The 26774-nt window shown below is 36.5% G+C and overlaps 2 protein-coding genes across 2 annotated transcripts in view; one reads left to right on the forward strand and one right to left on the reverse strand.

The window, feature by feature from the left end:
* Window positions 1–26774, reverse strand: part of DMD (dystrophin) — a 1782468-nt gene that overhangs the window by 698470 nt on the left and 1057224 nt on the right. Inside the window, exons 46-47 of the mRNA XM_012730297.1 lie at window positions 14600–14747; window positions 11951–12100 (exon numbers count right to left, since the gene is read on the reverse strand). Coding sequence (XP_012585751.1) covers window positions 11951–12100; window positions 14600–14747 — 298 coding nt within the window. The remainder of the gene's footprint in view (window positions 1–11950; window positions 12101–14599; window positions 14748–26774) is intronic.
* Window positions 2793–3178, forward strand: LOC101634110 (60S ribosomal protein L36a-like). The gene has a single exon (XM_012730299.1). The coding sequence runs from the start codon at window positions 2815–2817 to the stop codon at window positions 3121–3123; it is 309 nt and encodes a 102-aa protein (XP_012585753.1). The 5' UTR covers window positions 2793–2814; the 3' UTR covers window positions 3124–3178.

The following is a 26774-nucleotide window of genomic DNA, read 5'->3' on the forward strand; positions in this document are numbered from 1 at the left end:
TGTTCTCTGAGATTGTATGGAAGTGTGCCACATCCATGGGACAAGAGATTTTAGGAAAAGCCTTCCCCAAATATACTGCTGAATATTCCAAAGAATGGAACTAACTGGTGGTCAACTCAAACACAGACTGTCAAAAGTCGACTTGTATATTTTTACTCCATAAAATGTAGATCAAGGCCCAGAGCAGCGGTGTCACCTAGAAACCTGCCGGAAGTAGAGAATTTCAGACCATAGACACGGGCCACTAAATCACAAGCTTCGCTTTAACAAAAGCCCTAAGCGATTCATTAAATCAAAGTTTGATACTTTATGTGAAAGCATGTATGTGTGGAGAACAGGGAGGTGAAACAGCGACAGTTATCACACTAACATTTACAACATGTGAGACCACATTCAGAATTAACTATGTAAGACCTAACTGAGAAATTGGAAAGAGGTATGCTTAAGAAAATCTATTTGTCATTCCAAGAAATGATGAATCACGTTGCATTCTAATTTCAGTCTACAAAATTAAAATACAAATTCACTACCTTCTGTTATTTTAGTACATAAAAACTACTTTCATCAAGGCCTATACAATCTTCACATAATGAATCTTTTCTATTAATTTTCCTGTTTCTTGGGTGGTCTTTGTTGTAAATGAATGAATATGTACTAGCATTGGAAAAAAAAATATTTCCTCTCTCCCTTCACCAGAATCATCAATGATTCTAGCAGAAAGATATACATCACTGATATCAATAAAACCATACTCAGCTTTAAAGAGATAACTGTGTTGGTCTAGAATCTGCAATAACACTACAACAAAAAGCAATCTCCATGACAGTCATTTCCATTGTGTTTGAGCTGCAGATTTTTCATTGTTTTATAAACATCTAAATAAGTTCAATAAGCACTGCTCTGTTCAAAACTGTTGATGTTGCCCACATCATAAAGAGGCAAAATATGTCAACTTCCTCAGAAATGTATTTTTAGACTGCTTTAAGGTGCAGCCGTCAGTCACAGGTTGCCTATAGATCACAGCTATCAGTACAAACAGAATATTCTCGACATATCCTTCCAATGACTTTGATTTCTGGCCCACTTCCTGGTGCATCTCTTTTCCTCCACACTTGACTAACCATGCTAAAGATGGACTATACTTTCCCCAGTGATAACTGAAAATGTTCACAAATTATAACTGCACCATTCAGTTCAAATACTCTTACTTCTATAGCAAAACAGATTTATTTTCTCTAGCAACAGACAACAAAACTTTCTCCTCAATGTCCTGTAATTAGTTCTAATATCAGTAAGCAAATTAAAAGGCAGCAAAACACAATTTGTCCATCAGGTTCTTATCAGTTCCTTCATAACCCATAGGCTAGCTTTGCCCTGAACTGTAAAGTGGATAAATGAGGAGAATACTGATTTTGGCATCCAGCTTACTCTTGGATAATCTAGCTCATCCTTCTCAGCTGACATGAGACAGAAATAACATCAAAGGGTGATAAACTCTTTCCCACAAACCTGGGGTTCCACAGTTCGCTGGCCCTAGGCCTAATCTATCATACCATTTTCTACACAATGAAAGGTAAGAAACCATTACAGATCTGTTATGAGCCCTGGCAGGTGGTCTATGACAGAAAAAAAAAAAAAAACAAAACAAAAGCGGAATACATCAATGAACCCAGCCTTCGGTGTCCTTTCCCATGTTTTGAAGCACAAGGGGTCAGCTGACACGCATATAGTAGTTAGGATTCAGTGTTAAGTTCTTTTAGCCACACAAATAAACTCATACACCTTAAAGCCCGAGTATAAAGATTTGACAGAAAAAGCACATTTTTGGTATGGTTCTCACCTTTTATAAAATAGCACAGTTATTTTATTTTTGCATTACACACTGGCTTTGCAAGTGATGCAATAAATGAAACTGGGTTAGAAATTACAATGTGTTCTTTGTTACAGCTTTAATCTTCATTGGTTATTCAACCTCAGTTTAAGAAGTTCATCTATGAAAAATCTCCATTTAATGCCATTTTAAGATTATCAAAGTATCCATAGAAAGGAACCCCCTTTTAGACTCATGGTTGACATATACTCTAGTCATTCCAAAATAAGAGTACTGAAGAAACCAGAGAATCACATTTTATGTTACCAAAATGCCTTTAAAAAAATTATGCTTTCTCCTTTATAAAATGAATTGCCATAGGGCAAAATATCTGTGCTAATAAAGGACTTACTTCAAAAATGCTACACAGAAGGTCAGATTTATGAACATTCTCTCCTCCTTTCTCTTATCATCATTATACTTTTCTTTGTTTTAAATTCATTGTAAACCAGGGACAAAGTTTGCCAAGAATAGTCATTTCTGTTTTTAATTTGAATTAGCTTACCACTTAAATTTAATCCAGTCTACAGCATATTTAAATGCCAAATTTTCATATGCAGCACACACTGACAGTATGAATACCGTGGGAAAGTAAAGTCATTAAATGTAAGAGTGGTGCTGTGTAGTGCTTTACAATTCATACTGCATGTTTGTTTGTCTACATTTAAAATAATAGCACTCTATGGAAATGAACCAATTATCTAATATAAGGTTAACGTATTCTAGTAGGGTATTAACTGGTTCCAGTGAAACATTTTACAAATGATTTGTCCCCATTCTAAGAAAATGGGGGAACCAAGCATCAAGAAGAGAGATAGGGACACTGAAAATCAACATCACAGAATGAGATAATGCTTCACACCTGTTGAATGGTTATTACCATTAGAATTCAGACATTAAAAAAAATGAAATCTGCCTTCCGTGCTGCTAGAGCTCTTGCAAGCATGGTGAACGTTCCTAAAACCCGCCGGACCTTCTGTAAGAAGTGTGGCAAGCATCAGCCCCACAAAGTGACACAGTACAAGAAGGGCAAGGATTCCCTTTATGCCCAGGGAAAGCGGCGGTATGACAGGAAGCAGAGTGGCTATGGTGGACAGACAAAGCCAATTTTCCGGAAAAAGGCTAAAACTACAAAGAAGATTGTGCTGCGACTTGAATGCGTTGAGCCCAACTGCAGACCCAAGAGGATGTTGGCTATTAAGAGATGCAAGCATTTTGAGCTGGAGGAGATAAGAAGAGAAAGGGCCAGGTGATCCAGTTCTAAGCATCATCTTTTACTATGAAGATAATAAAACACTGAATTAATGTTTACTTAAAAAAAATGAAATCTTTACATTGGCAAAAATATGGATAAATGCACCTGGAAGGCATCATCTAAGTCAGAAAAATACCTTAGGATCTCACTCATATGTAGAATCTACACAAACGAACCAAGTTTGTAGATGCAGAGAAAATATTGGTGGTTGCCAAAGTCACAGGGTTGAAAGTAGCTAGGAGAGTCAATTTGAAAAGTTCTCACAAGACATTTTTTTTTTCTAAGTGTATATGATGGTACATGTTAACAAGAATTGTGGTAATCATTTTTAACATAAGCGGATATTGAATTATTATTGTTTGCAGCTGAAATTAATACAATGTGAATGAATAATAACACACTGTTATTAGGTGGCATGCTAATGATAGCACCAAGATACGATAAAATAAAAAGTAACTGTAACCCCAAAGCTACATAGATATGTAAAAGACTGACAAATTAAGAAAAAAACAAAACTTCAAAGGCATAAGTAGATAAAGTTTCATATAAAGAAAAAAAAAAAAAGGTGGCACAGTGGGGAGCCTCCGGGGTGCTCTGTCTGGATTTCTGAGAGCAACTCAGCTGAATAGACCACGAAGACGCTGGGGTTTAAAGTTGTCGTCTGCAATTACTGAATCCATGAAAATGTGGGTACTGGAAAACAATGGACTACTTGGGTGTTCTAGGCAAGGTGAGGAGAATGAGCCAGTATTTTCCAACACATTTTGTCCTAAGTACTAGTTGGTCATAGAGAGTGAGAACAAGATCAGTGGGAATGGAGAAGGCTGGCTGAAAGCCCGCGGTGCCTTCCAGGAGGGCTCCTTGGTGGTCTTGGCCCTCTAACTCGCCTTTCTTTCAGCTCTTAGTTTCATAATGGTGGCGCCTATTTCAGCTTTCTGCCAAGCAGTCACATTTATAACTGTTGAAAGAAATCCTGCCATACTCGAAATGAGACATTAAGCTACGTGAAAATGGCCAGTCATAGAATAAATACTGCATGATTCCACTTAGGTATCTGGAATAGGAAGACTGAGAAATAGAGAGTAAGAATGGTAGTTACTAGCGCTGGACAGAGGGAACACAAGAATTATTGTTTGATGGTTATAGAGTTTCTGTTAGGGAAAATGATCTACTATATAACACAGCTAAGTAATTCTACTATATAACACAGCTAAGTAATTCTTTAAGGCACACTTACAAATTTGTTAAGAGTGTAGACCTCATGTCATCTGTTCTTGTATTTAAAATCTTATTTAAAAAATATTTATTTATTTATGCATAGAGAACTGGGGTACATGTCAGAGGTGAATGGGGCGGTGAGAGGATTCACCAGAGACAGAGTGGGGAGCAGGACATGCAGACTGACAAAGGACCCTGCTGAGGGGAGGAGAGGTCTGCTGCACCATGTGGATCCCCTTTTGCACAGGGAATGAACTTGCCCTGAAGCGGCTGTGGCTAGCTTTGCAGTGCTGTGCTTTAACTTGTTGTACCACCAGGGAGGGCCCACATGTCATTTGTTTTTGCCACAATACAATTGAAAAAAAAAATTGTCATTAAGAATTGTGTGGCTGGTCTTTGTGTTTTTCTGTTTTAACATCAACCATGTTTTTTTTGTTGTTGTTGTTGTTGTTGTTTTGTTTTGTTAAGGCTTGCTCTCTCAACAAGTAGAATGGGCCACATTGCCTGTTACTCACTTCTCAGACACTACCACCCTGAATTGTCACCACAATCTGGGAAGCACTTTTCACTGTTAACTGAATTTTATGCATGTTACAACTGAGTTACAGGACAGTTTCAAGACCACCAGCTAGTAACCACTGGAGTCCATAACCCGTAAGCCTCACATTAAGTACCACAGACGACTGCCTTCATGAATTCCTGTTGGCTTCTTACTTGTTGGGAAAGTATCTTATCCATACTCATGGCACTGGCTAAAATCAACAGTTTGGAAACTTAAAAACCTCACATTCTTATGTATGCGTTGTCACCAGTTTGGTAGTGATGATGATCAGAGGCCCTGGACAGGCGAAACTTCTGAGTGTCACCAGCTGTGAAGAGAGTGGACACAGACAAGCATGGTACTGCTGCTGAGAACATAGGTAATTACTAATGATAATGATAGTTATTGAGTACAGGGTCAGGCCCACCTCTGAGAGTCTCATGTTTGTTCTCATAACTGGGATGGCCCTGCATCCATTTTTATCTTCTAAAGTGAGACACTTATGAGAGTGAAAAAGGGAATGATTAAAAATTATGATGAGATGACAGACAAAGACAGAACAACAGAGCAAAGTGAGATGTATTCACGACATATAACCTAGTAAGACTTTCTCAGTGTGAAATTATAGCAGGCAAAGTCAAGGGTGCTTTTGTTATTAATCTTTCATTACTACTCCCTCCTTCAACTCTCAGCTTCAAATTATTTAGCAACTATAAATTAGAGACATGAATAATTATAATGCTATGGCATATGCAATTCTGCATGCCCTTTCAACAAGGCAAGGGTGGGAAATGACTATCAGGTGCCAGGAATAGCATATGGCACATAGTGGTCACTCATTAGGTGTTTGTTGAATGACTTATTTAATGAAGGAACAAATACGATGGTGTTATCATTAACTACATGAGAAAAACTTCCAAGATGGGGTGACTTTCCCTCAAAAAAATCAGGCTACATGCCATAAGAGTAAATACATAAATAGCATATTCTTGCCATGACATTTTAGCTCATATATTCCTAAAGTTAAGAAATGTGGGTATGTTGTAAAGAGGCTTTATAGCAGAGCATCAAGAGACCCTCAAACCTCCAATAGATCTCTCTGGTGGATGTTGCTACTTCTAGTTAGATAGCTGACTTCCTGCAATCATGTCTATCAATCCTAGTACATATTTTGCAGTTTCCCGCCCGCTCCCCCCCAGTAAATTCAGTATGGTGACAGACCCTAGTAAAGACTTTTTGCTTTAGTTAAAAAAATAATTCACGGCCCTCCCTGGTGGTGGCACAATGGGTTGGAACACAGTACTACAGGCTGGCCACAGGTACTTCAGGACAAGTTTGATCCCGGGCCTGTAGGTGATGCACATGGTGCGGCAGACCTCTCCTGACCCGCCTGCTGTTCCCCTCAGCAATGTACTTCCTCGATCTGCCTGTTTTGCTCCCCACTATGTCTCTGGTGAGGCCGCTCACCACCCCAGCACCTCTGGCTTGTACCCCAGTTCTGTATGCATAAATAAATAAATCTTTAAAACAATTCACATTAAGGGGGTGGCTGAATGATTAATACTAGCACAATCTAGTAAACATAACTTTGGGATAAGAAATTAATCAATTCAGATAAATGTCCATTTTTGACTAATGGGTGAAAAATCTAAGCTCTTGCTTGATTTAATTTTTGCTTTTCGATTCTCCCCATTTATAGTAATGACTAATAGTTATTGACACAACATGGCAAATATAACTTAAAACACTAAACATTAAACAATGTTACAATTAAAAAGAGCAAAACAACTACTACCCAATGGATACTCAGAAGATGATAAGAACTTAATGCAAAATAAACTACACTTCTGGAAATCTAGACCTACTCATTTATATATTGTGAGAGACAGTACATAATTTTTATCCTTAAATTTAAAACAACAGAGATAGGGTGGCAAAGAGATTAAGTAGTGACAAATAATTTTTAATGAGGCTGATTAATAGGATTCCAAGTTTTGTGAAAACTGGTGGGAAAGGCATAGCATTGAAATTACAACTTCAGGGAAGGGACCCATGGTATGGATGTTACAGTCACATAAAGCTAAACAAGATGGTGTTCATAGTCTTCATTTTAATTTTCAAACATCAAAATACTGACCTCCAGTTCTGTTGCCAAAAAGATAGTGCATATATTGTGTGTTTTGGACAGTTTTTTACACTTCTTATAAATGTAACTTTTGCATTACTTTTTGTGAGATTAAGAACCTACTGATATATTGTGCAAGCTTAAGGGTGGCTCTCTGTGTTCTCTACTTAGGACGGATGATCTTTGTGTTATTATACAGCTATAAAATTTATCTACTACTGGCCCTCCCTGGTGGCGCAGTGGTTTAAAGCACAGCACTGAGAAGCTAAAGCCACTTCCGCATGAGTTCGATTCCCGCCTGCCCCAGAGGTGGCCACATGGCGCGGCAGACCTCTCCTGACCCGCCTGCTGCTCCCCTCAGCAGTGTACTTTGTCGATCTGCCTGTTCTGCTTCCCACTCTGTCTCTGGTGAATCCTCTCGCCGCCCCTGAGCCTCTGGCCTAGACCCCAGTTCTGTATGAACAAATAAATAAATCTTTAAAAAAAAATTTATCTACTACTAATACACATCCCCTTCATAGGCTAGTGTCTATCTCTATATAACTCTTTTGAAATAATTAGAGAAGAAATTTTGGAAATTCAATAAGACGAAGATAACCTTTAAATGTTCTGTTTCTTCATATAAGTGAAAACATGTATCAATATAAAAATAAAAGGAGACCTGAAGTATAGAGACCTAAACACACATTTCAATTTTAATGTCATAAAATTGGTACTTATTTCAGTTCATAAATATTTTATCAGTCATGTAAATGATCTGTTACAAGAACTTCAGCATTGTCAATTTAAAAATATAATAATCTGACACAATCCAAAATGATGTCTCTATTATTTTCTTTTCAAATCATCTGTGTACAGAAACTTTTCTCAGTATAACTTCATCATACCTCTCAATTTAGTTGGGTGCTGATGAATAACAGTAATTCTTTTTAGGCAATTGTGCCATTTTTGAAAGATGCCATGCTATCTTACATGAAAATTATAGTTCTATAATAACTTCTTGGCATGGATTTCCACCTGCTTTAAAGAGATTACACTTTGCTTTATTTGTTGGATAAAACAAAGGTAACAGGCATTAAATAAGCTCAGTGTAGTAGAGGAATTCTGATAAGAAGTAGATGAGAGGTTTCTATACATCCTTGGGAGGTTACAGCGTATGTGGGAAACATAGAAAGCAAGGGAGAAGTAGCCTTAGGAACTAGGGCGTATGATCTTGGCAGATGTAAAGAGTGTTTGCATTAAAGATACCAGGATGTTTGGGGCTAAGAAGCTGGTGAAATGTGGGGGTACCGTTGGAAACACTGTAAGTGAAACATGCCCCCTAACTCAAAGCTACCAAGCAATGAACAGGCTTCCCCAAGATTTTCCTATAAACAACAAATATATAACAAAATAAATTTAAAAAGTGTGTGGTTCTTATCTGAAGAAACTGAAGTCAGTACCAGGAAAGAATACCAGCAGTTAGTCCCCTGCATTAAAGAATCTGAAGGCATCTGCCTTAGTTCACAAACACCGAGTCAGCAAGACCGATCCAGGAACTTACAGCTCTTTGTCAGTCTTTCTATTTGGTCATTCTTACATATGTAGCTATAAAGGATCACTAGATGCATGAAGAAAGACTATACAGCAAAAAAAGAGAATATGACAAGGAAAAGGAGAATTTTTTTTTTGAAAGAAACAACGTAGGAAAGCCTGACACACAAAGAAATGGAAAAAAATAATAATAAAAGCAGCCAACCATCCCTGTATCTATTAAAGAAATGGAGCCAATTACCAACATCTTCCACCCACCACCAAAAAAAAAAAAAAAAAAAGGCCCTTAAAGCCCAGTTGGCTTTACAGTTGAATTCATTAAAACCTCTTAGAAGTAAATAATGCCAATCTTTTGGTAATTATTCCAGGAAAAAAAAAAGGAGCACTTCTAATTTTTTTTTTTAATAAGTTTAGTTCAATATGGCTACTGACACTTGAGAAATATATTATGAAAAAACATAGTGGCCATTCTCTGTCATGAACAGAGATGTACAAATCCTAAACAACCTATTAAAAATTGAATTGGGCCTCCCTCGTGGCACAGGAGTTAAAGTCTCAGTAGTATCAAGCATTACCAACCACTGTGGTACCAGTTCCATTCCTGGACACGGAGGTGACCCACATGGCGCAGCAGACCTCTCCTGGCTAGCCCACTGCTTCCTTTAGCATTGCATTCTAGCAAATCCACCTGTTCTGCTCCTTACTCTCTCTGATGATTCCTCTCACCATCCACACCTCTGGCCTACACCCCAGTTCTTGTGCACAAACAAACGAGCAAAAGAATTAGTCTATAAAAACATAAGGCTTCACAACAAATAGCATTTCAGGAATCCTAGAATGCTTTCATACACCAATAACTAGAGTAGCCACTCCATGACTGTAATTTAACACATTCCTCAAAAGAACTAAAAGCACTGGCCCTCCCTGGTGGCGCAGCGGGTTAAAACACAGGACTAAGAAGCTAAAGCCACTTCCGCATGAGTTCGATCCCCGCCTGCCTCGGAGATGACCACATGGCGCGGCAGACCTCTCCTGACCCGCCCGCTGCTCCCCTCAGCAGTGTACTTCGTCGCTCTGCCTGTTCTGCTCCCCACTGTTTCTGGTGAATCCTCTCACTGCCCCTGCACCTCTGGCCTGTATCCCGTTCTGTATGCACAAATAAATAAAATCTTTAAAAAAAAAAAAAAAAGAACTAAAAGCACACAGTCATTGTAAGAAGTGCAGAGAAAGCATTTGATTATGTTCAACATCTATTTATATAAAATTTGGTAAATTTGGAATAAAGACAACCCCCTTAATCTGACTAAGAAAACTTACAAAATGTCCTATAACAAGCATCATATTTAATGAAAAGTCACTGAAAGTTTCCCACCCAAGACAGGAAAGGTGTCAAAGCTGCCTGTTATCACTACTTCTATTTAGCATTGATTTGGAGGGGCTAGTCTGTGCAGCAAATGAAAGCTTAGAACCATAAGGAAGGATTAAAAAGAGAAAAACTATCCAATGGTATGATTATGTACGTAAAAGATTAAAAGACTTCACAAGTTATCAGTATTATCAAGGCCACTGGATATATGCTTGACATACAAAATATATATTGCATTTTTATATACCAACAATGGGAAAATAAAATTGAAAATTAATCCCACTTAAAATAGAATCAAAACATCAAATGTCTGACATTAACACTAATACAACATACACAGGTCCTCAGGACTGAAAACTGAAAAAAAAAATTACTAAAAAGGCATTAAAGAAGACTGAAATAAACGAGGGACATTTTAGTTTCACATACTAAATGAATTGGTATTGTAAAGAAGTTAACTGATCTACAAAAAAAAAAAAATCCCAATTAATATTCTGGCAGGCTTTAGTAATATCTGACAAGTTGGTTCTAAATTTTATTTGGTTTTAAACCAAACCCACAAATAGCCAATATAATTTGGAATAAGAATACATTTGGAAGGTTGACATGGCTGGGTCCCAACTATTTTCCTTTTTTTTAAATAAAACAGTTGTATGTGTCTGTGTTTGTGCACATGTGTAGAATGGAATTGCTCAGTCATAACAGAGAATGTAGTTCGGACATGTTACAACCTGGTTGAACCTTAGTAACTGAGACAGAGATGTTAAACACTAAGATCCAGAAGTAGTAAAAACAGAGCAGTGACTCAAATTTAGGCAGTTTCATTCAAGAACTGTTCTTTTTGACCCCTTTAAAATATTACGGTAAGTGAAATAAGCTTGGCCTTCAGGTGTGTGTGTGTGTGTGTGTGTGTGTGCGCATAGATGCATATACATGCACACACACAGAAGCATTCTACTTATATGGAATATGTAGAATATCAAATTCATAGGGCCCAAAAGTGGATTAGAAGTTACATTGTGTGTGGAAGGGTTGTCAGGGTAGGAAAAGGGGAGTTACCAGGTTCATAGTTATAGAGATTCTGTTCAGAGAGATGCAAAAGTCTGGGGAACATGATGGGGATTGCTGCCCATTGTGAATGTAAGAAATGGCATGTAACCTGAAAACATGTTATATGAAAAATCTTGAGTTGCATATCTCCACAACAAAATAAATATGCCACTTTGAAATGGATGAACTGTATGGTATATGTATTAAAGTGTCATAAACCTGTTTTAAAATGATTCTTAATGAGGTAAGGTGACTGTAGTTGAAAGACAAATGGAAAAGAATAGAGCATCCAGAAGCAGATTCACATAGATTCACTTGATTTACAACAAAGTTGCCACGGCATGACAGTGAGAACAGGACTGTCTGTAGATAACTGGTCATGGATGCACTGATGTTGCTTTCATTAAAAACTCATACCTGCCATTTGGTTTTATGGTGTCTGAATGCATTGATTTGATGAACATTTTTAAATACCATGTTTAAAGGGTATCTGAGAAAGACAAAGACTCACAAGTAAATAAATAAATGATAAGTGAGTAAGTAAAAAACAAGTATGTAAGCAAATATAACACCTTCTGGAAATTTGAATCATTAATTATTCATTAAGCTCATACTATAGGTAAGGATAAGTAATTGTGATTTATAGTACTATTGAGCCAGACCACTTTCATTTTGCTTAAATACTGTCAATGTACACCTAAATACTGAAACAATTGCTTCATCCAGTCTACTTCTTTAGAATATTCCATGCAAAGTAATAGTGTTGCATATTCTGACATTTGGTCAATAATGTGCCATTAGTTGCCATCACAATACTTTCCATGAATAACAAATCATACAAATCCATGGTCAAGTTACAGAGAAACCGAGAACCAGTCCAAATGCTACGGAACCCAGCCCAGTCTCAGGAACACTGCACCCATGAAACACAAACACATGCAAATACTTGCAACATTTAACACACGTGACAGGGAAGATGGTTAATGTCTTACCTTTACCCAATGAAGATTTGTCTGCTTGAGCTTATTTTCAAGTTTATCTTGCTCTTCTGGGCTTATGGGAGCACTTACAAGCACTGTTCCTCCTGTTTCATTTAATTGTTTTAGAATTCCCTGGCGCAGGGGCAACTCTTCCTCCAGTAACTGAAACAGACAAATGCAACAACACTTAAAATGAATTACAGCACAATTCCAACTACCTTGTCTTCGCCTGTATTGATTTGTCTATCAAAATGAAGGAACTTGACCGAAGGCCTACTAGTAGCTCAAATACCAACAGTTTTCTACAGAGCACATAGCTGATGGACTGAAGCACCGTCTCCCTAGCAGATAAGTCTATCCTAGAAAGGACAAGAATATATTATCCCACAGAAATTTTTTTCAAGAGAGAAATGCTATGTGGTGCTATATAAAACAATACTTTGGAGTCAAGACACTGAAAACACATCTCTCTCAGAAACAGACCAATCTAGATAAATACATCATCTTCTCAGATACTAAGACCCTATGAAACATTGAGCAAAAATTGCACTATCATACTGAGAGGTAACTACTACTGAGGACATAACAGGTACTAGACAATGTGCCAAGATATTCACATATATTATTCATTTGATCTTTGCACATCTTCGTTTATGTAAAAGAGAACTCAGAGAGGTTGAACATCAATTTCAAGGCCACAAAAGTAGCAAGCAACAGAGCTGTGATTCAAACATGGACAGTTTCATTCAAGAATTCTTTATTCACCTCTCCTACTTCCTGAATCTTTCATCTATTCAGTCTTGTATTATATATGCCCTGTTCCAAAACCTACAAGAACACCATGACTTTACTAATTTCGATTTATTTATATCATCTAAGATGCAGTGCCCAATACAATACCAGTAGCTGTATGAGACTTTAAATTTAAACAAATTTAAGTCAGTAAAAAAGCTCAGTTCTTCAGTCATACTAGGTACTCCAGACAGCTTGTGGCTACTGAAATGGATAATATAGAACATTTTCATCACCACAGAAAAACCTTTGGACAGTGCTGATCTAGATTACTTAAGGAGAAAAAAAATCAGCACTTTTTTGTAATAAGGGGATGCTGATAAGTATGTCAATTGCAGGAGCTATCAATTATATTACTATATGTGCCACTCGATACATTTAAGAGAAATGAACTTTTATGAACAGAATGCATTCTCCCATTACATAACTGACTTCAAATATACTATGGATCCACACTTTCTTCTTGCATTCTAAAGACCTAGTGCATTAGTTGACATTTAGTAGGTGCTGGATATTTGCTGAATGAATTATAAACACTATTTCGTTTTCATACTTTATCCTCTGTTTAGGTACAATTGCTTGTTTAAGTGTCAGACTTGGAGTCTAATTTGCATGTGCAAACCGACTGAATGGTTGGTAAAAGAGCAATCTCAATTCCCTCTGATTGTGTTGTTAGGGGAAAAGGATGTACCTAGGGAACTCTGCAGACACAGGGTTTCTGGATTCCATCCCCGCTCTAAACCAAAAAGATTAAGACACTGGAACTGTAAATCCCATCATCACCAATGGGAGCACTGCTGAGGCTTGAGGGTGAAGTTAAACATCCTGGTTTGGTAGAAGACCAGACAAATGGGCCTTGAGGGTCTCTTGCCTTCTTGACTCGTGGCTTGACTCTTGGCTTTTTGCTGGCTTTCAATGTGCTATTGGGGTTCCAGGTCAGCAGAACTGGTAGGAAGAATCCACCAACTTATCTCCCTCTCTTTTCCCCTGAGTTATTAATTCCCCGTCTTTTGTAAATAAACCCTTTATTAGCCTTTTTATGTGTGCCTGCAGGTGAGACTTATAAATTTCATCAGGCCACACATTTCATATGGGGGTTTCCCTGTAATAATGTGATCTTGTGAATGAGAATAACAGCAACCATTCTGAAAGTTTGATATGAGGATTAAATAAATAGCAGATGTAAATACATCTAATACTTAGCAGATATTAGGGGATGCTTAAATGTTAGTTTCCTTTCCTTTTGACTCTCCATTCAACAATTAAGAGAAAACATCCAAAATAGTGTCATTCCTGAAACTAGGAAAAGACACCAGGTCAGTCCAGTGAAGTAATGATTAGCAGACTTCACAGTAGAAAGGCAGGAGAAAGCACTTGAATAATCTGGGTGTCTATTGAGTCAGTTTCCACTGTGCAGCGATACCACCCCCCCCCCCAAACCCAGGCAGAGCAAAACATAACACTGCTTCAGGCAGTCCAGCTCCTCTAAAGAGAAGCTGAAGTAGTAGGGTTGATTTTATATTTAATATCCTTCCTAAGAGGTGGGATTCATTTTTATAAAGATTCTCCTCAGTTTTCAAAATAATTTGAAACGGAAGAATTTTCCAATTTCAGTTCTAAAATTAATTTTACTTTAAAAATACTGTCATGAATTTGTTACACACAACACACATGTGTGTTGAAAACATGCATATACATATGCATTTTATACATATACACAATTATTTGGAATCACAGGTTTAAGACAAAATAAAGGGAGAAAGGCTTGTAATGACCTAATGGATAGAGATCAATAATAAAACATTAAAATAGAGATTCTTTTATTCTTTATACTAACATCCCCTGAGGGACTTTAAAAAATAAGATTACCTTGACTTGTTCAAGTTTTTCTCTCAGTTGTTGCTCATTCCCAGGTTCAACTGGAATACTACTGATGTTATCTGCTTCTTCTAACCACAGAACAAATTCATTCAAATCTCTTTGAAATTCTGACAAGATATTCTTTTGCTCTTCTAGCCTAGAAAAGGGATGAAATTGTTAAAAGCAACATATTTCTCAAACTTCTTTAAAAATAAACTAAGAAACCAAAAAAGAAAAAAAAAACACAACATGGCACATACTTCAAAGAAGATAATTTAAAAGATGTTAACAATACACAATTATTCAAAGAAAAAATTCATTTACATTGAGCATAGCAATTTTAGCATGTCAAAAAAGCTCTGACAACCAAGAGATAAAACTGGCCAAGGAAAAAGATGTCTAATTTTAAAAACTCAGTAACATTAAGTTAATAAACTAGAGCAGGGCTTCTGAAAGTCAGTTCTACTGGCATTTAGGGTTGACTAACACTTCGTGGTGAGGGGCTGCCCTATGGATGGAAGCGGGTTATCACCGGCTGCACCAACCACCAGGAGCATCCCTAACAGTCAGGTCAACCATAAAGGTCTTGAGGCGTGACCAAATATCCCTGGGGCAGTAAATTGCCTCTGGTTGAGAACCATTGCAGGAGAGTAAGTATATTAAGTGGCATACTTTAAAACGCTTTATTAAAATACACCTTTATGAATACTCAGAGGGTAAAAGTAAAAACAAGGGTACTGAAATGAAAACATCCAATTATTACTTGTAGCACTTTTTTTGTTTCAAATGATGACACACATCCTTTTTCAGGAAAGAGTAAAACTGTTTAAAAATTTTAACATATGCCATACTAGTGGAGGGTTTTAATTATAAAAAAGGCATATACTATATGTGATTCAATTAGCCATAAAGTTATTCTTACCTACTGAATCATAACACTTGCAGCTGAATGAAATGATTTGCACTTAACAGTATTCACCATTCTTGGTTTTGTTGTATTTTGGGAACTATGCATCTTTTCTGCATAATCTTTTATTCAAGTATAATATACAGATAGAAAACTGCACTTATAACTACTGCTCGGTATGGTTTGAAAATTGGCTGTACTATATAACCAGGGAAAAATAAATTATCAGAACCTCAAGAGGTTGCCTGTTACCCTTGGCAGTTACTTCCCTAAGTATAGGCAGAATCATGTCAACTTTGTTTCTTCTTCTTGTGTGGAACATGATGTGTACGGAATCAAATGGTATACACTTGTCTGTGTATTGTCTCGGTCAATCAACATCCATGTTGTGTGTAGTTTAATTTCGGTATTCTTTTGTTTGATATCATTCAATTGTCTATATAAATAACTTTCTGTTGATAGACACTCGGATTGTTCCATTTTGTGAATGCCTTGCTAATATGTTGTTGTTCTTGTTGCTTCAAGTTAACAAACATTTGAGGGATTATTATATTCTAGGCACTCTACTGTGCATTAGAATTAAAGATGATGTTCCATGCCTTGCTTTGAGAGTCTCACAGTCTAGGAGAGGAAGCAAGTATGCAAACCAATAACTGATGGGGTGTTGTGAAGGATAATGGGTTTCTGAGGAAGAGCACATGCATGTCCCAGAGAAATAATGATCTCCCTGGGTCTTAAAGCATGGAGAGAGATGCCCATATATTGAGTAAGATAACTGAGGAAGTCCTATGCTGTCAAAATGCTAGCAATGGTGTGAAACAATGGTCCTTCAGTAAGGATACATAGCTTCCCAAAGACAACTGTGACACTTTTCATTTAGATGTGTGATTTAACTAAGAAATTATTCCTTCAAATTTATTTACATTTTGTCAGTCATTCACTTTTGTTGAGGTATTCCGCAAACTTCCTGTTTAGACACTGAATCCCCTATACCACTTTCCTCTTCAGAGGAACTGTTGTCTTTTTTCCCACATCATCATACTCTGTGGTGTCAATAATGTTGACCACATAGTATCTGTAAAGTTTTTCGTAAGATTCTAAAGGGTTCCAAGGGTTTTCTTCTAAAATGCATGGGGCCTGGGCAGTAGAGAGTGATTTCAGTGGGAAATGGACATCCTAGAGTGGACAATATTAGCTTCATTTGCACAGCCCCCCACCACTGCCATCGCAACTGAAGTTCTTGTACTGCTGAGTTGCTAGGAGAATCGGGATTTCTTACTGTAATGCAGTTTTTTGCTGTCTTTAGTTCATGATTGTGAATGGGTTGTTAGTATTACCTGTGTGATGCTTGAGCTCATTTGCATCAACAGAATCAATATAGATTTGACATGAATGTCCATGGGGATATTTCATTATGAGTTTTTGCCAGTTAGGAATATATGTTGGCCCCTTTTATGTGTGTAAAGAAAGGCTATCTGGAGTTGGCATTATTGGTGAGTATTCTAGATCTAGAAAGGAAGGGGCCAGAGATGATGCTGGTGAGGAGCCTGGAAGCTGAATTGCCGATGTTTTGTTTAGACCTGTGGTGATAAACTCCTTAAAGGTCATGATAAGGGAAATATTAATTTCATCAAAACCTCATTCTGGCTACTGTGTGGAGGGGAGATGTGGGCAAAGGTGGTAAGACAAGCATCTAGGAATCAATCTGAGATTACCATAGCAGGTCTGCTGACAAAGTATTGAAGTTCAAATCACCAAATTCAATAAGGGGGGGGGGGAGACAGGGTAAGTTTAATATACAGAAGCAATTCAACAGGTTTTGTGGACAAAAGAGAGTGATAGTAGTAGCAGTAGCAGTAGCAGCAGCATCAGCATCAGCAGCTAGTAATTACTGAGAACTTAACACATGGCAGGGCATGAGTTCTGAGCACCAAGAGCCCAAGAAACTCTGAGGAGAGTCCTCTTCTTTCCACATTTATAGATAAAAGAAAATGAAGCTTAGGATTTTGCCCAAGGTCATCCACTTAATAAGTGGCCCATCTAGGGGTGAGTCCTGAGCCATCTGCGTCCAGAGTCTGTGTTTTTAACCTATCTAGCATACTGCATTGGTCTAGAAGTGCTTCCCCTTTACCTGGCTGATTAAAGGTACTTAATCCAGCTTAAAGTGCTTTAGTTGTCTCTGCTATTTAGGGGAAATTACTAGTTAAACTAGTCAAGAGAAATTACTAGTTAAGAGAAACAAAAAAAAATGTTTATTTGCATCCTCCGTTTATTTTTATATCTGAATTTTTTGCATTGAATTGTGTGAGTTGTTTACACATTTTGTATATTAATCATTTAGTGGATTGTGATTTGCAAATATGTTTTCCCATTTAGTAGTTTGCCTTTTCACTGGATGATGATTTCCTTCAGTGTAAAATGTCTTTTAGTTTGATGTAGCCCCATTTGTCTGGCTTTGTCTGCTTTGCATTTGAAGTCCAGCCCACAAAGCATTGTCAAGGAGTTTCCATTTACCATCTGTTTTCTTCAATGTATTTTACATTAGAGCTTACTTCAAGTCTTTAATCCCTTGAATTAATATCTGCGTAAAGTGTAAGATGGTAGTTTCATTCGTTTGCATGTGGCAGAAGGCACACAGATAACTGACAGATACATGAAAACATGTCCAATACCACTGATTATTAGAGAAATGCACATCACAAATGAGATGTCAGTTTACATCACTTAGAATGACTATTATCAAAAAGGTGAGAAATAACAAGTGTTGGAGAGCGTGTGCAGAAAAGGGAATCTGGTTGGAAAAGTGTACTTATCTAAGACGCCAAGACCATGGGTCTCTAAGCATAGTCCTATTGTTTGTGGAGGGTTCTTGGCACTACAGATGAGCTGGAAACATCAGGTATGCCTGCTGTACAGTACCAACTTTGACAAAAACAGGCTTGTTTACGATTTTAGAACTTACACCCAATGCATTGCAATTACTTATTGGTAATAGTAGGGTGACAGCAATCTACTTGATCACTGATTATGATTTTGTTCAAAAGCTGATACAGTGACCTTCCTCTCCCCCAGAGTGTTGAGGACTGTGTGACCAGTGGGTCAGGAGTGCAACTGCATTGAATGTGAAATCCCATCCACTGCTTCCCTTCTTGGTTGTGCAAATGGCCACTTTATTTTTTCCCATTTCAAGAAGACTTTGCAGTGAATCTCTATTAGCTAATAACTAAGGGTGTGACCATTTCATTCAGTAGCCTGATAAAGTTGACTTTTATTGATCTATAAGTGAGCCATTTTATGTTCGTTTCACATTTATTTGTCTTGCAAATTATACTTTCACTTTTAGTAATTTAGGGGAGGAAAGAGCAGAAAATAATGCTCTTAGCATCATTTATGAAAGCAGCTGTGACAACCTCCAATCAGTTAACTTCATTTCAAAACTATATCTAATCACAAGAAAAATTTCTTTAAGATACACTTTCACAAATCACCTGTGCATGTCTGTAATTTCATACTCAAGATGTTCCCAAATCCGTGCTGGCATTGAAAGTGGGTTTTATAAATAATTATTTTTTGAAATGTTGTTTTCCCAACACAAAAGAGCTTTTTTTCTCAGTATAACAAAAGTCAAAATCCAATGTGTATTGAATAGTAAATAGACAAATTGTATTTTTACTTCCACTTAAAGTTATATTTGGTATAAACGTTTACAAACAGTGGGTTTTATTTTGCTTTTTCAGTATAAAAATGTTGCCTTGATAGTATATTATGACGTAATGCTAATTGCTTATAGCATAGTTAAATGTCAGTATTGAAATTAATCTTCAGCTGCTTTCGTGTTAATATGTCAAAATGTTCACCCAGCATGTATTATGTATTTTGCTTCAATATGCATTGCCAATAATAAATCTAGGAATCCACATGTATTAGGTGTGTGTACTGTTTCTAAACACCACAAACTAAGCTTACTAAATTGTCAATATAGTTTAATATTTGCTAATTTTACTACACTCTTTAGTTATGTATATTGAGAGAAGTAATTGGGATTATAAAGTCAATTTGAGTAATGTTTAAAACTGTACATTTTATGATAAAAGGCTTATCAATAATTTAAGATGTTTAAAACAGTGATATGTTTATTGTAAAATAATTATAATAATTTTATATTTATATTATATTATATATATTATATTAAAAGTAACAGATCTTAATAAAGACCTGTTAAAAGTATATATTATATATTATAAAATATAGACCTGTTAAAATAAAGACCTGTTAAAAGTATATATTATATATTATATTAAAAGTAACTTAATAAAGACCTGTTTTCATTAAAACTAAAAGGGAATTCTCATGGACAGTTTGTGGGAATGGGAATTGATGCAGATACTGTGAGAAACAGTATGATGGTCCCTCCAGAAATTAACAATAGAATTACCATATGATTCAGCTTTTCTATTCTGGGTATTTATCGGAAGACTATGAAATACAAGTGTTTACAACAGAAATATTTACAATAGTCAAGATATAAAAATGTCCTTAGGCCATTTTAATAGGCACACCAATAAATGAATGTGTAAAGATGGACAATTACTCAGTTTTTTTTTTTTTAAGGGGGAAGTTTTACATTTTCTACTGCAAAATTTAATATTGGCAACACTGAAAGGATTATGCTAAGCAAAATAAGACAGGAGGAGGAAGACAAATACTAGATCATTCCACAAACAACCAAACAATAATGAACTCTTAGAAGCAGAGAACAGATAAATAAATGGTTAACAGAGGGGAAATGGGGCTGGACGGTGTGTGAAAGGGTAAAGGAGTCAACTGATGTGGTAGATGGAAAAGAGATTTTTTTGTGGTGATTTTATGTAGCATATATAATGTAGAACTATACTGCTGTATACCAGACACATGTTATAAATCAATATTATTTAAATATATGTATATATTTAAAAGGGTATGTCCAGACAAGAAAAAGAGGAGCTATATGCTGTTCAATATAGTTGAAATTTACACATTTTCTGGAACCAACTCTATAAACATTCTGTGCCTTTTTCCCCCTTATTTTAACATTCTACAATATTTTGTAAGCCATTAATTTCTCTTTGAATAAGTGATTTTTAGGATCTGAATAAATAATAAGCCCTGCTTGGGTATACCATATTTTGCCATTCTTCCATTATTAGGCACTTAGTTTGGTTCTAATATCTCATTATAATAAATAACCCCATGACAAACCCGTTCCCTTATGCATTTTGGCTCATGCACATGCTAATTACCTTGAATAAGGAAGGAAAGTTAACAACAAGAATACTAAGGATTTATATACACACACTAAATGTCTCTGTACTGCTGGTTGTAAGAACACTCATGCAATGTCACCAACAGTTAAAAAATATTGTCTCAATACATTTTGCCACTACAAGCATTATGATTGATAGACTTAATGAAGGAAGAGAGTTTGTCATGAATCTTTTTACATTGCTCATAATAGGAAAGCTAAAAAAATGTATGAGTGTGTATTCGTCATTTTTTTCCTGTCGTTCACTAAGTCTGTTGCCCAATTTTCCTCAGTGTTTTCTTATTGTTTTAAGATCTATTTTTTTTAAAGATTTATTTATTTATACATACAGAACTGGGGTACAGGCCAGAGGCTCAGGGGCAGTGAGAGGCTTCACCAGAGACAGAGTGGGGAGCAGAACAGGCAGATCGACGAAGTACACTGCTGAGGGGAGCAGCGGGCGGGTCAGGAGAGGTCTGCCACACCATGTGGTCACCTCCGGGGCAGGTGGGAATCGAACTCATGCGGAAGTGGCTTTAGCTTCTCAATGCAGTGCTTTAACCCGCTGTGCCACCCGGGAGGGCCTTAAGATCTATTTTTCACAATAACAAATTATTGAAAAATAATTTGAAAAGTGGTTTAAAATTATCTTCACTTTGTACAAGCAAAATCAGCTATAATTCTGACAGACTTTACATTAAATCTACAGATCATTTGGGGGAGTATTTCTATGTTGGCATTGTTAAATTTTCCAACATGTGATCATAGGATGTCTTTCTAATTATTTAGATATTTTTACTTTCTTTCAATAATGTATTAGAGTTTTCAGAGCACAGGTTTTGCCCTTCTTTTGTTGATTTCATACTGAGGTAGTTTACTCTTCCTGTTATTATTGCAAAAGGAATTATTTCTGAATTTAATTTTTTTGATTGGGTATTGCAAATGTATGGAGAGATAACTGATACTTGTGTACGGATCTTGTATCTTACAACTTTGCTGAATTTGTTGTTGGTTCTAGTAATTTTTTGGTGCATTCTTTGGGAATTCCTATGTGTGCTATTTTTTCATTGATATTTATTATGACCCTTGTCATCTGAAAATAGAGATAATTTTATCTTACATTTCCAAAAATAACCAAAGAGATGTTTACATGTAAATGTCTTTCTGCAAGGGTGTCTCCCTCACTGTACAGGAAAGACCTATCTACTCTCATTTTCTCTTTTCAATGGAGAAGGCAGAACTTACATCTACATGTTTTTGTTTACTGTGCCTTCTGGGATAACTCCCCTTTCTTTCCCCAAACATAATTAGTCTGTTTGAGATGTCTAAAGTCATGAGTCAGTCATATGGCACCTCTTCTGTATGTACAAGAGGTATCGATGTTATTATTAAACTTTAAATTTCTTTTCTACTTTTTCTCAAATTGTTCTGTTTGATGCTTATTTAATAATTTGCCAGCCTAGAAAAACAGAGGGGAATAGTATGGATTCCTTTGTGCCTCAATGTGTGTGTGAGAGAAAGAGAGCAAGCCTACACATATATATGTCTGAGACTACCTTTTCAACTTCTGTTGTATATTTTTTTACTTATTTGCAACTAAAATGTCACTTCTTCATTTGTTGTTTGTTCATTGATAGTATTATGAAAATTGTTTCCATTTTATAACTGTTTAGACATTGACCTTTACTTCATTCAGGATCCTTAAACTTTAATTTAAAAAAATGAGAAGTACTAAATCCATCTTAAACTTACATAGTTAAGTCCATGAGCTTGAATGATTTTTCAGAAATTGATCTTTTCCCCAGTAAAATCTATTCTTTATTGATTTGAGGTGACTTCTTCATTATGTTTTGTTTAACCAAATTGTATATATGTATATATCTGGTATGGGGTTCAAAGGAACTCATCCTGTTACCTTCTGAATTCCAGCCTGGCACATTATCAAACAGGCATCAGATAGCATGATAAATGAAAAAGTCAAAATGAAGATTAAAGTTTGCGCACATGGTTCTATTTACTAACCTGTAGCTTTCTGCTACAGTAACACACTACTTCAACCATTGCAAGCTTAAACTGTTTAATTTTTAGTAGGTTAATCAACCCCTCTACTACTTAGCTATCCTAATTTCTGTAATATGAGTATCATTTGGTCAAATTAAAAATAAGGTTTCATTAGGGACTTTGATAAAGATAACAATAAATCAATAAATTAATTTGTGAAAAATGACTGTCTTTCCAATATAAATCTGCTACATTTTCTGTTTATAGTACATTTGGATATTGAGACTATCTGGGACCCATCCGTGCACTATAAATAATTAAGTACACTTTCTAATTAACCTTCAGCATCAGTTTTGAAAGACAGTGACTTGCATTTGATTTTATGGATATTAACTGCGTACTAATTTAGAAAACTCTAAAGAACTCCCAGATAGAACAAGTCATCACTTAAAAGTACACACTTTAGCTAAGCTATTGCCCATAATCTTTCTTTTTACATAATATTTGTGGAAAACTTTTCTCTGGTGATTTATTTTTTTTTTAAAGTACAGCATCTTTTTAAATATGAAAACATTTGGTAGTCATTTCTTGTCTCGGCTTGTGTTTTATACTTTGAAATATAAAAAAGATGGTGCGAAATCCCATAGGGACCTTGTTATAATCTGCTTTTTCAAGCCCATGTGTTTTCTGAAATTTCAAAAGCCTCAATTTGAAGTTTTAAAAGCTGCAATTTGAATTTATGTATTCAGATGATTGCAGAAAAGCAGTTAGCATTTCCAGGCTTGTCTCTTGACAGAACAGTTTAAACGTGCTATTTCTTTGTTTACCTACTCACTTAATGCTTATGGTAGAATTTATTCAGGCATGCGGTAGTAATAATAATGAATGGGATATTTAACATTACCCATTTGCAATTAAGTGCTAAATATTTTACTTTTAGAGGCATTTCAATACATTTAGCTATTTTTTTTAAAAGAATGGCTTTTGTTAGAAATATTGGCTCAGTTGCCATTTACATTATAAATGCTCTTAACGCAATTGAAGGAAGCACATATTATGATAAGGAGAGATTTGCATAATCAGAAAGGAAGAGTTACTGATGTGTTGCTAAGTTCAATGAATTTAACATTAACTCTTAATGAACATTTTCTGTGGGGCCCCTTGAATGGTAAGAGGAAAAGACTGCCAAATCACATGGCATGGTTTTATCCCGGGGAAGCTCTAACAGGAGTATCAGTTCTACTGCCAGATATTTTCACACTTGAATCTGTTTTAATACTCCATACATCCTTTGCATCGCTTTACTAATATTCACAATGAAGAAATTGAAGTCCAAGGTACTCGTATCCCATATTTGTCCAAATATAAGGTGATTATCCCATTTTCCAAATGAGAAGTTTCCTTTAACATGGAAACTTTAGAAAATCTATGTATAATGCTTAATTTATTTGTCTGTGCATACTAATTTCAAATTACATGCTACTAAAACATATGATTTAGAAAGATTGCATTTTCCCATTCATGGTGTGTGCAATAATCATGTAAACATTCTTCACATGCCTCTTCCATACTGGAATGGTTCTCTTGATGGATGCACTTGAGTGACCTAATACACTTTTCTAGAAGGTTAACCTTGACTTTCACCCATGTGGCCTGAGGTCCAGTGCTGCTAGGTCCATGAGTAATGTTCTACTGGAAATTGTATTCAAAGCCACAAGCCTGCATTTACATAATGGAAGGCAGTTTTATGTTACATAAAGACAGTTTCTCTTTTTTTGTTGTTGCCATATGTCCATGAGCTACATAATGTATCTACTTACTGAGATGCTTTTTAAAATAATCTTTCTAGAGCTTGTTTACAGTGACATCTGACTCTCGAAATTGTGATGTCATACCAAAGTTAATCACCCCTTTCCTTCAACTTGTTTCCATCTCTATCAAGTTCCTTTTCCTTCTACAAGCAACTAAAATACACATCAACTGAGATTAAACCAACATGTCTTTTCCACACATTACTTTTGTTGTTTGAACAACATAAAGCAAGCATTTATCTTTCAATCAGAGAAATTTAGAAGAATTCAAATATAAGGTATAGCTTAAGGAAAAAATGTCACTTACTTTGAGGCATATGAGGTAACTAGCCCAGGTCACACTCTCTTAGGACGCTGTCAAAATTAACTGTTTTTTAAATCAATTAAACTATTGAGTGCAGGAGTCAGACAATTAGACATTCATTCTGTAACAGGGTGGTCCCCAGGAAAAGGGGAAGTTTCAGGTTCCCTGCCCCACCCAGGAGGAGGGTGGAGCTGAGCAGAGAAAAGAAGAAAAGAGAAGGAATCTGAGGAGGAAAGAAGCAGGATGGAGAGCCAGGAGACCTGAGGAAAGCACATGGAGCAAAAGGAAGACATGTGAACAAACCAGGTTTATTTCTTGGTCCTGGATGTTTGAGTGTGGTGTGGGTGAGAGACCCGTGGGGAGGGTGACTATGGCAGTGTTTATATTGATTTTGATTTTGTTCTTTTCCTCCAGGACTTGTCTGGCCAATTCTGACCCTTTTTCTATGGGTCCTGTCCAGATGATGCTTTAGTGTAGTGGCAGCTTTCAGGCCTTGCTTTGGACCAATCCCTTTTGGGTTGACTTTTGCCCACGAGGGGATGGGTCACTTCAGGTGTTTGATTCAGAAATTATATTATTTGTCTTCCGTTTTGTGTACTCGCTGTATTAGAGCTCCTTTTCATTAAAGTCTTGTATGTTTTGTCTTGATGTGGCAGATGACAGAACCTATTTAGAGCAGGCAGGTTTGGGGGTTTCAGGGGTGCCCCTCTCTCCCTGCCCTGTAACAATTCGTTTTCACAATGTCTGTGCCTTATTCAAATGAAGTTCTCCTGGGAGTGATGCCTAGGTTTCCCAGCCATTTATGCTTTAATATTTAGTGAAAAAAAAAATAGCAGATGCAGAAAATGGAAGGGAAACCATGAAAACAGCAGTGAGTTTCTGAAGGGAAAAAAATAAACAGACCAAATCTAGTCCTGTAAGTTATTAGCTGAGTGTGTACATTTGGGAAGTTGCTTAACCTGTTTCCTCAGCTTAAAATTAGGACAATAAACACATAGGATTTTGCTTACGTGGATTAAACTTGCTTTCAGAAACCCCAGTTTTAGCCTAGAGCTCACTAATAGTATGCATTCAACTAATGGTAGTAAAGAGTTAAAAAGATAAAAAGGAAGTGAACTAGAAAATACTGAGTAGAGCTGAGGTAGGGGGTCTTTGTAGTTACAAAAAAAGGTGATCAGAGAAGGCATCAGCGAGAAGGGAGTAGGGGGGGGGTGAAGTGCTCAAGGCAGGCACAGGCTAGCTGCTTTTCAGAAATGTTGATTGTTTTAACCATGAAGGCTGTCATTTTCCAGCCCTCCTTGCTGTAGGTGCAGTTCCATAACTGAATTTTAGCCAATAGAAATTTGTGCACAGGTAATGTACACTGATTCTAGGCCTTGCTTATAGCCCCGACCACCCCCTCTCACCTGTGATATACCTTGTTCTTTCTCTTTGTAATGCACAAAAGCATAGTGATTTTGCAAGCCACATGTTACAGATGTCAGAGCTACAAAAATCAATGTTACCTGGGTTTCTGATTCATAATTTGGAGGATAGCTGCTCACAAACCATAAGTGTGTCTTTGAATTTTGCATTTGGGAGAAGTTCCTATTGTGTTAAGCCGCTGAAAATTGGGACTTGCTTTTTATAGCAGCTTAAATTAAGCAATTAAGGTGAGGGAGCAAAGTTATGTAAACACTGGGGGACAAAAAGTTTAAGCAGAGGAAACAAGTTCAAAGGTCCTGAGGTAGGAGTATGATCAGAATGCTTCAAACTACAAAGTGATTAAAAAAAAAAAAAAAGTTTGGAATGGAAAGAGAAGAAGAAGAAAGGGTAGTAGAGGAAGAAGTAAAATTTTAGGAGATCCTATGAGAATCTCAAGGCTTTGTAATTCATATTCC

The sequence above is a fragment of the Condylura cristata genome, unplaced genomic scaffold (assembly GCF_000260355.1).
Source record: "Condylura cristata isolate star-nosed mole 26May11 unplaced genomic scaffold, ConCri1.0 scaffold00027, whole genome shotgun sequence".
Lineage (NCBI taxonomy): Eukaryota > Metazoa > Chordata > Mammalia > Eulipotyphla > Talpidae > Condylura > Condylura cristata.

Excerpts from the sequence above, each read along its gene's own strand:
- LOC101634110 (XM_012730299.1), top strand. The coding sequence starts at position 2,815 with ATGGTGAACGTTCCTAAAACCCGCCGGACCTTCTGTAAGAAGTGTGGC.